Source organism: Ovis canadensis, chromosome 21 (genome assembly GCF_042477335.2).
Source record: "Ovis canadensis isolate MfBH-ARS-UI-01 breed Bighorn chromosome 21, ARS-UI_OviCan_v2, whole genome shotgun sequence".
NCBI classification, from domain to species: domain Eukaryota; kingdom Metazoa; phylum Chordata; class Mammalia; order Artiodactyla; family Bovidae; genus Ovis; species Ovis canadensis.
Window position 1 is genome coordinate 43755106 of NC_091265.1, and position 10738 is coordinate 43765843.

Genomic DNA, 10738 nt, shown 5'->3' on the forward strand with positions numbered 1-10738 from the left:
AGTAAGGCATCAATTGTAGCATTTCCGAATGAAAAGGGTCCAGGAAGGGCGGAATGTGCACGAATGTGAGTAAAGAAAATTAATTCTGAACGTTGCAAGAGCAGTTGTTGTACTTGGTAAAACAATTTATCAATAGCTGTTTTAAGGGTCAGTGGAAGGGAGACATGGGGAAGCTGCAGGCAAGAGAGAACAGCATATCGAGAATCTGAAACAATGTTGATAGCAATTTGGGGGAAATCTTGTAAAACTAAATAGATAGCCCACAACTCAGCGGGCTGTACAGAAGAAAATGAGTGGGGAAGAACCTTAGAACTTTCCAGGGTCCAATATCCAGCAGTATTTTTATTTGCGTCTGTAAAAATAGTGGGTCCCTTAACTGGAACATCTGAAATTGGGGGTTGAGATATCATAGAGTTAGTCCAGAGAAAATCAATCAATTTAGAAGACGGATACTGATTAGAAAACGAACCAGGAAATGAGGCAAGAGAAATTTGCCAGTTTTCATTAAATTGCAAACATCGAGATATTTGAGCAGTTGTTAATTGAGTAACAATCTGGTATGGTTCATATCCTGATAACTGTACAATATGATGGTGACCTTTCTGTATGAGGAAGGCTAATTTATCCATATATGTAGTCAATTTTTTGGAAAAGCTGTTAGGTAAGAAAACCTATTCTATTAATCCTTTTTCTTGAGCAATTACATCAGATGGAGAATAAGGGGTATGAAATATTATAAACGAAATAGGTTGAGACGCATGTAAGTAAGTCAAAAAACCGTCATTTAGTCGTTGCTCAACAAATTGAAGTTCCTGTAAAGCCAATGGGGTTAAAGTTCGGGGGCTATCCAGAGCTGTATCTCCCTCTAAAGTAGAAAACAAATGTCGTAATTGATAAGTAGGAATCCCAAGTACCAGGCGTAGCCAACTGATATCTCCCAATAACTGTTGAAAATCATTTAAAGTTTTGAGGTGGTCTCTTCTAATTTGCAACTTTTGTGGCCTTATTCTATGTTGTTCCAATATCATTCCTAAATACGAAATAGGAAGTCTTTTTGAATTTTTTCTGGGGCTATTTGCAAATTGTATAGTTTTAAAGCCTCCTGTACTTTTAGAAAGAATTCATCACGTTCAGCAATACTAGGAGCTGCTAATAGGAGATCATCCATATACTGATATAGAATATAATTGGGGGGAGAAGCGGAGTAAGAGGGAGCAGTATGTCTGCGGAAGTCCCCGAGGCAGCCTCCGCGGAGGAGCAGAAGGAAATGGAAGATAAAGTGACTAGTCCAGAGAAAGCTGAAGAAGCAAAATTAAAAGCAAGGTATCCTCATCTGGGACAAAAGCCTGGAGGTTCCGATTTTTTAAGGAAACGATTGCAGAAAGGGCAAAAATATTTTGATTCTGGGGATTACAACATGGCTAAAGCAAAAATGAAGAACAAGCAACTTCCTACTGCAACCCCGGATAAGACAGAGGTCACTGGTGACCACATTCCCACTCCACAGGACCTTCCTCAACGGAAACCATCTCTTGTTGCTAGCAAACTGGCTGGCTGATTAAAAAGAGCTGAACTGCATGAATCTTCTAATTCCCATTATTTCTCCTTAATATGTTACTCCTCTGCTTTTTATTTCCTTTTACTCCCTATGTCATTTGAGAGTGATGGCTTTGCAGGTAGCGGTAGTGTGTGCTGCTATTTTAAGGGAATATACATGTGTAGAGTTTTTGATTCGTTTAACAGTGCACTGATGAAAAGAACATGTTAGAGCAACATAAAGTAATCTACTTGAAAATAATTGTATATATTACCTAACTTCTAGTGTAGGGCTGGATCCAACAAGTAACTAACAAGTTTTGCAGTTTTAATGTTGGCTTTCTTTAATTCATCTTAACTATAGCTTTGTATGTTATCCTTATTTGATATAACCTCTACTGTTGGTTTCTTCTGGATTTTCCTTTTGGGTTTTGTAAAACAGAAGTTTAAGACCACAAGTTATAAGAAAGGTCACATATTTCAAACACAAATAAATGGGGCTCCAAAAGATTTGTATCCTGTGCTTGAACGTGAATGGCCTTAAATCTGTTTCAGCTTTAACAATAGAACTTTACTTGGGCAATATTTGCCCATTCTGGTGTAACTTACGTGACTCTATTGCTTAACAGCTGCTGTTGAAGCTAGTGTTCTTGTTCAGTTCTATAGTGTTCAGAATACCTTTTGTCATTGAAGATGTGAATGAAGTGTGCATGTGCATCGACTGTTGAATTCACTTTTGTGCCATTTTTGTAAATACAATAGTTTTGCACAGCCAAAAAAAAAAAAAAAAAAAAAAAGAATATAATTGGGGTATTCTTGACCGAGGGATTGTAAAGAGCAAGCTATGAATTCTTGACATAAAGTAGGACTATATGTCATTCCCTGTGGTAAGACTGTCCATTGATAACGCTTAACAGGCTGAGCATGATTAAGAATAGGAATTGTAAAAGCAAATTTATCTCTATCTTGTAATTGTAGGGGAATGGCAAAAAAACAGTCCTTAAGATCTAGCACCATTAAGGACCAATTCTGAGGAATAAGAGCTGGAGAGGGGAGTCCCAATTGTAATGCTCCCATAGGTTGAATACATTTATTAACTTCTCGTAAATCAGTTAACATTCTCCATTTTCCAGATTGCTTTTTTATAACAAAAACAGAATTCCAGGGAGAGGTAGAGGGCTCTATATGGCCAAGTTGGAGTTGTTCTTGTACTAATTGTTCTAACGCCTCGAGCTTCATTTGTGGTAATGGCCACTGCTCAACCCATTTTGGAGTATTAGTTAACCATTTTAATGGGAATGCTTGAGGAATTTGAGCAGCAGCTACTAGTTTTCCGGGGGAATGGTTACAAAAGCCCCCAAAGGAGAGAGAAGATCTCTTCCCCAAATATTAATAGGTATGTTTACAATATAAAAGGTAACAAACATTGATCTTCCGTTATAGAATAGGCATTGTAAGGGATGGGTACTCTTCCAGACATCTGCAATAGAGCCCAGTCCCGTCAACATTAGAGGGCTTTTTTCTTTTTTCCAATCTTGGGGCCATTGTTGAGAAGAAATAACTGAAACATCTGCCTCTGTGTCTAATAGTCCCTCGAAGTTTTTTCCTTGTATAATCAAGGAGAGAACAGGGCGAGAATCTTTGATAAGCATTTCCCAAAATATATGTCGCCCAGTACTTCCTCCTGTTCGTTCATTAGGAAAAGCCAAACAGGGATGATAAGGTAGGAGAAGCATTTGAGCAATACGTTCCCCAGCTAATAATGAAAGCGTGGTAGAAGTAGAAGCCATAATCAAAATTTCCCCAATGTAGTCGGGGTCTATTACCCCAGGAATTATGGTTAGACCTCTCAAAGCCTCACTGCTATGGCCTAATATTAAACCAAAGGTGCCTTTAGGCAGTGGTCTGAATACATTTGTTTTTAATTTGTAAATACCTCCTCCTGGTGACAAAAGAACATTCTCAGCTAGTGGCAAATCAGCAGCAGCACTCCCTGAAGTAGCAGACCGCAAGTCTGAAATCATCATTTGAGGTCCTTTTAATGAGGCATTGACTGGTAACTGTTGCTGGGAGGGAACAGGGTTGGGGTATGTGGGACAGCAGGAGGACAGGGAGGAAAAGTCCCCGGTATTGTTCCTGGGCCCCAAGGACTCAGGCCCGCAAGATAGTTTCCCGGTATCGGGTTGCCCATTTTGTCTGTTTTAGATCTGCACTCATTAGCCCAATGAAGCCCCTTCCCACATCGACGGCAAGGTCCAGGAGGAGTCTTATTCCTCCTAGCAAAAGATCTGTCTTTAGGAATTGCACCTTGATCAGCTTTTAATTTCTGACATTCTCTTCTCATATGACCAGGTTTTCCACAATGGAAGCAGTTACCTCCCTTTTGTGGTTTCATAGCTTTGGCTAAGGCTGTAGCAAAGACACTAGCCTGATGATCTGTTCCTCCTACTCCCAAGCAGGCTCTGATATATTCAGCTATAGATGCACCCTGTCCTTTTAATGGTCCCAGTATATGTTTGCATTCAGTATTTGCATTTTCAAATGCTAAAGTTTGTAATAATATCCCTGCAATTTCATCCCTCCCCACAGCTCGTTCCACAGCTACTCTCAATCTTGCTAGAAAATCAGTATATGGCTCATTGGGGCCTTGTATTGTCTTAACAAAGGAGGATTGGGCATGGCCAGTAGGCATCACACGACACCATGCTTGTAAAAAGACCTGGCGGACTTGTTGTAAGTCCTGATCAGAGTACTGAGCCTGTTCTCTTAAAGCCTGATAACGGCCCTCTCCCATTAATTTATCATCGAGAGGACCAGGGGGATTCTGTACTTCATTAATCTGAGCCTGCTTTCTAGCTTCTTCTTCCCACCAGCTACGAAGTTGCAACCATTGAGAACTCTCCAAGACAGCTTGGGCAATAGATTCCCAATCTAATGGAATGATTAATTTGCCTTTTCCCAATGATTCCAGCATAGCCAAAACAAAGGGAGATTGAGGACAGTATTGCGCTACTGCAGTTTTAAGATCTTTTAAAAATTTATATTCCAAAGGAGTGTATTGAATATTTATCACGTTGTCATCTTGCTATCTCTGGATGGGAAATAATTGTGGAGGATCGATAAAACCACTAGGGGGAGCAAGCAAGTCATCATCATGAAGCATAGACAAAGGAAAGGAGAACCGACAATGTTCCCTGCCCACATCGGGCAGACCAACCGCAGTGGGGAAAAGAGAAGCATAAGGAGGAGCAGAAGGCGCAGATTTCCTCTCCTCCCTACGGGATCTCCACCATTCCTGAATTAGATGGGTCATTTCTTTAATCTCTTTACCCCCCTCTGATGAAACCAAAGAAGCCTCTGAATCTGATTCTGAACTATCAGATGTTTCACCATTTCCAGGAGGCTTACTTGTATCCTTACCTTCAGGCAATGCAGAAACCCCACCACCGTTTGGCACATCCTCATAAATTGCCTGTTCCTTCATTGAAGCATAGATTTAGTCTCATTATCAGTAGAGAGCAAAGTCAAAGCCTGTGTTATAGCGTTACATAAAGTCCGTAACTTCAAAGGGATCACATTACCCTTCTGATGTTGCTTTCTCAATTCTTTTTGAATTATTTTCCATTCCTTCAAGTTTAACTGTAGCTTAGTTTGATATTGAAACCAATGACAATATTGCTCCACCAAGCGAAAGAGCTCACTCAATCGACGAGTCGAGGTCTTAATGCCTATGGAGTGGAGAAGTCCTTTGACTAACTCCATGTATTGTGTCCGTAATGATGATGATGAATTCCCCATGATTTTGTACATGAATTCCCCTAGTAATTCTCCATGATTTTCTGAAAGTTCCCCTGCTAGGCTGAGGAATTCCCCATGATTTTTTCTAAAGTTCCCCTGCTATGATTTTAAAATCCCCCCGGGGTTACTCACCCTTTCGGTTTCACTCGAGCCCCACGTTGGGCACCAGATGTAGGAGATTTCTGGAGATTATGAGTGAAATGACATAAAACAACAAGACACACATATAAGAGACAGACACACTCTGGCCAGAGGGAAAATAATAACTGCACAAGCAAGCAAGCTCGCGGTTTATTTTTATATAGCCCCCCTGGGCAGAATTCCAGACTGTATGACCAGACTTGTTCAGTACAGCTCATGTGCATAAATGTTATCGTACAGCAAAAGGGAGTGAAATTCCGGCTTACTGCAGAGTCTGTCCAGAGCCCTTATCACAAGAAGGGAATGTTCCCTTATTAGCACGGGACCATTAATCTCAAGGCTGTGTCCGTCTCCTTGGCAGAACATCCTGTTTGCAAGCAGCACATCTCCACTTTCCCTATTGTGGCTGCATTAACCCTTCACCCTTATAAATGAGAATATATGGGGAAAGAGTTCTCATTAATTTGGCACAAAAGTAATAGCAGTGTGCATTGTTGAAATTTGTTGTTTGATATTGGAATGCATTCTTATTAATATGGTCTACATTCTTGTGCCCTTCAACCTCCTATCATTCTACACTGTCAGGCTACAGATGCTAAAGCAGGGTGACAAATTTAGCATTCCTTATCAATTAACATTTCTTTACTGAAATTATAGTTTTAACACAAATATTCCAATATGTTTTTTAAATGTTTTAAAATAAACATTTCAAGTCTAGTTGACTATGCCTTATGGTGAATAACTAATAGTGAGTAATTTTCCTAATGATAGTGACTGATGCTGATGAAGGCAATGACCGAGATGGTTGCGGCTGTGGTGGTAGTGGTGGTGGTGATGATGATGATGGAGTTCTTGGTGGTAAATTATTTAAATAGAAGCACTAAGCACTGTTTCTCAAGCAGCAAGTTGACTTCCCCAATAAAAGGAAAATTAACACATCGGGGGGGGGGGGGTGAAACATGGTTCCCAGCACAGCTATAAACCAAGACCCTAATTGCTCTTTACTGAGAACTCCAGTCTCTGAAGTGACTACATCCCAGGAGAAGTTCCACCTATATATATAAACAGACTTCCCCAAGTTTCCCAACCCCAAGGACCTATTATTCATGATAGTGCTGGCCCCATTGAATAAATTTAGGACTAGATATAAATCTATATGGTCCTCTCCTTTCCTGATATTTATTTCCTGACTGTTGAAACCAAGTCATTCACTAATATTTCCAGGAGATTATCTTTTATTTTTCCTTAGCACAGGTAGTTAATAATGATTTAAAGGAACTATATCAGAAAAATATTTCTTTCATAAACTCCTATCTCTAATGAGGCTATTTTCAACCATATGTTTACCTTCATCTCTAAGTAATTCTTCTTTGTGTGCCATGTTCTTATGGACAGCAATCCTGAACCTCTGTGGTCTGCTAGAACTGGAGGTAATAATTGTGGTGACTGATATTAAATACGGGGTCATATTTTCCTATTGATTTTGGGAATCAATAACTAAGTCAATGCTGTCTAGGGTTTTCCCATCTGCACTACACTCAATGAAAGCTGTTTACTGCTCTGTGAAGCACTTTGATTTCTGATAATGGTATATTCTAGGGGGATTTTCTATGTTTCTTAATATTTTAAGAGGTAGAAACTGAACAGAAAGGGATATATAGATATGATATTTTCAATCTGTTGTTGCTACCTAGGGGAATTTTTCTTCTTTGTTATAAATGAAAATAATATCTAAAAATCTTAGGTACCTCTGAAATAGTTATGAAATTAACAATTGAACCACCAATAAATAACATTTAAAGTTTTCCATGCAATGCAGCTTTTCTTGTCTTTATCCCACATCTTAAGAATTTAAAGACTCTTATACCTCTTGAGAAACCTATATGCAGGTCAGGAAGTAACAGTTAGAACTGGACATGGAACGACAGACTGGTTCCAAATAGGAAAAGGAGTACATCAAGACTGTATACTGTCACCGTGCTTATTTAACTTATATGTAGAGTACATCATGAGAAACGATGGGCTGGAAGAAGCACAAGCTGGAATCAAGATTGCTGGGAGAAATATCAATGACCTCAGATATGAAGATGACACCACCCTTATGGCAGAAAGTGAAGAGGAACTAAAAAGCCTCTTGATGAGCCTCCTGATGAAGTGAAAGAGGAGAGTGAAAAAGTTGGCTTAAAGCTCAACATTCAGAAAACTAAGATCATGGCATCTGGTCCCATCACTTCATGGGAAATAGATGAGGAAACAGTGGAAACAGTGGCAGACTTTATTTTGGGGGGCTCCAAAATCACTGTGGATGGTGATTGCAGTGATGAAATTAAAAGATGCTTACTCCTTGGAAGGAAAGTTATGACCAACCTAGATAGCATATTAAAAAACACAGACATTACTTTGCCAACAAAGGTCTGTCTAGTCAAGGCTCTGGTTTATCCAGTGGTCATGTATGGATGTGAGAGTTGGACTGTGAAGAAAGCTGAGTGCCAAAGAATTGATGCTTTTGAATTGTGGTGTTGGAGAAGACTCTTGAGAGTCCCTTGGACTGCAAGGAGATCCAACCAGCAGATCAGTCTTGGATGTTCTTTGGAAGGACTGATGCTAAAGCTGAAACTCCAATATTTTGGCCAACTCATGCGAAGAGTTGGCTCATTGGAAAAGACCCTGATGCTGGGAGGGATTGGGGGCAGGAGAAGAAGAGGACAACAGAGGATGAGATAGCTGGATGGCACGACTGACTCAATGGACATGAATTTGAGTGATCTCCAGGAGCTGGTGATGGACATGGAGGCCTGGCGTGCTGTGATTCAAGGGGTCGCAAAGAGTCGGACATGACTGAGTGACTGAGCTGAACTGAACTGACTGATAGCTACCAAAGGGCATCCAGTGGTTCAATGGTAAAGAACCCACCTGCAGTTCAGGAGCTTCAGGCAACACGGGTTTGATCCCTGGGTCAAGAATATGCCTGGAAGAGGGCATGGCTACCTGCTCCAATATTCTTGCATGGAGAATTCCATGGACAGAGGAGCCTGGCTGGCTATAGTCCATAGTGTCACAAAGAGTCGGACACAACTGAAGTGACTGAGCACGCACTCATATACCTGCTGCTGCTGCTGCTGCTAAGTCGCTTCAGTCATGTCCGACTCTGTGTGACCCCATAAATGGAAGCCCACCAGATTCCCCCATCCCTCACATTCTCCAGGCAAGAACACTGGAGTGGGTTGCCATTTCCTTCTCCAATGCATGAAAGTGAAAAGTGAAAGGGAAGTCGCTCATATTCCTAGAGAAACATATATAGCTAGTGCCAGAGTTATTACTGTTATAGGAATCAAATGAGACAGATTATTTAAAGCACTTACATTAGAAGCAGGTTAAAAATGCTTTTTAAAAAATATATATATATGCTTATACATGTGTATAATATATATGTATGTGTATGTGTATATATATATGTATATACTTTATATACATGTATGGAGTAGGAAATGGCGACCTACTCCAGTATTCTTGCCTGAGAATTTCTGGAACAGAGAAGCCTGGCAGGCCACAGTTCATGCAGTTGCAAAGAGCTGGACAAAACTGAGTGACTGAGCACAATACACATGTAAGTACATATATGCATCAGAAAATCTAAACTGATAGTCATGACTGCTGCTAGCCTCCAAGGAGCAAGAAAGTGGTATTGTATTTTTGCTTATTTGTGTTTCTGATTTTCTACAATGCACATATACTGCCTTGATAACTTTTTTAAATGCATCTGAAACTGACAATAAAATCTATCCTCTATGTCCAAAACTCAATATATTAAGTTTACTAAGTAATAATAAAGTGCTACATACAAAATAACCTTCAGCAAAGTGACACAGTTCACTGACAATGAAACACACTGGTGGTCAGAAGTCTGAGGTTTTAGACCCAGTCCTGTGTCTTGCTTGGCTTTATGACTTAGGGTAGTTGAATTTTTAGGCTTCATTGTCCTAGAGAAGAGGGAAATAATAGCATTCATATTTTTTATACGCTGTGCACAAGCTAACACATCCAGTGTAAAGCACATTCCACCACAACATTGCTCCAAACTGTAGGTGTACAGATTTCTAAGGCTACACACTTGGGCCAGAGGAAGAGCTCAAGATCAGAGGAAAGCAAGTCCTTCATAATTAGGAAGCCTCAGGAAAGTCACTTTTGTCTGGCACTGTGGTTTTCTCAATGTGAACATGGGTTTAAAACTTCAGCTCTTGGATATATTTATTCACATACCCAAGACTTGTGGGACAAGTTAATGAGACTGACCTCTGAAGAGCATTATACAAAATATAGTAACTGTATAAGTAAGCAATTAAAACAGTGCAAGTTTAAGGATTTTAGCTTAAGAAAGACCTGTTAGAGAAGGGATATCTATAGATACACTCAGCAATGATAATCCATGCTTCTTACAGAAGCATGTCTATAATTTCAGTACTTTGTCATTAAGGAGATAATGGGGCCATGGTTTGATATTATGATCTGAAAATAGACCTAAAAATAATAATAATATTGATATCTTACTCTAGACTATAGTAGGTACCTACATAGGTATGCCATCAGGCTTCATGATAGATGAGTTTTAATGAGAACTTCAAAAAAAAAGAAAAGAAAAACTGAGTGGAAAACAGCCATCAATACTTTTTAATGCTCCAGGTGATTATAAATACAAGAAATGGAATTGCCCTGGGCATGGTTTGATAAAAATCTAAGAACAAATTCCAGATACCCAATGACAACTCACATTTTTATAGGAACTAACTTCTACTTCTTGAAAAAAATATTTCTAACTATGCAATATCCCATACTACTTTTACAGCCAACTTTGGAATTAATATTACTATTATTAATATCTTCATCATTCAGTTATAGAAATTTAATTAAAAGATACTGATATGGTAACCCTTTTACCCTAATACTGCATCAATTTGGGATAAGTATTCATATGTTCAAAATAAATGAATATTTAAGACTTGGGTAGACCACAGGGAAATTTCATTTCTGAAGTAAATACATCTCCAACTACAAAATATGAATTCTACTGCTTATTTATTACCTACAGGATTGAAGTTTTCAGACTTCAGCCTGCATCAGCCTTTCCTGGAGACAGTATGATACACAGATCACTGCATCCCATTCCAGAGTTCCTGACTTGGTAGGTCTGGAGTGAGGCCCTCTTGATGTGGGCTTTCACAGAGATCTTCATTTCTGTGCCCAGAGCATTTCACCCAACCAGAGG

At 39.5% G+C, this 10738-nt stretch overlaps 1 protein-coding gene across 1 annotated transcript; it reads left to right on the top strand.

Moving 5' to 3' along the window:
• Nucleotides 1-1197: 1197 nt before the first annotated feature.
• LOC138427211 (cAMP-regulated phosphoprotein 19) lies at nt 1198-2044 on the top strand. Its single transcript, XM_069566582.1, has one exon. The coding sequence runs from the start codon at nt 1220-1222 to the stop codon at nt 1556-1558; it is 339 nt and encodes a 112-aa protein (XP_069422683.1). The 5' UTR covers nt 1198-1219; the 3' UTR covers nt 1559-2044.
• The last annotated feature ends 8694 nt before the right edge of the window (nt 2045-10738 follow it).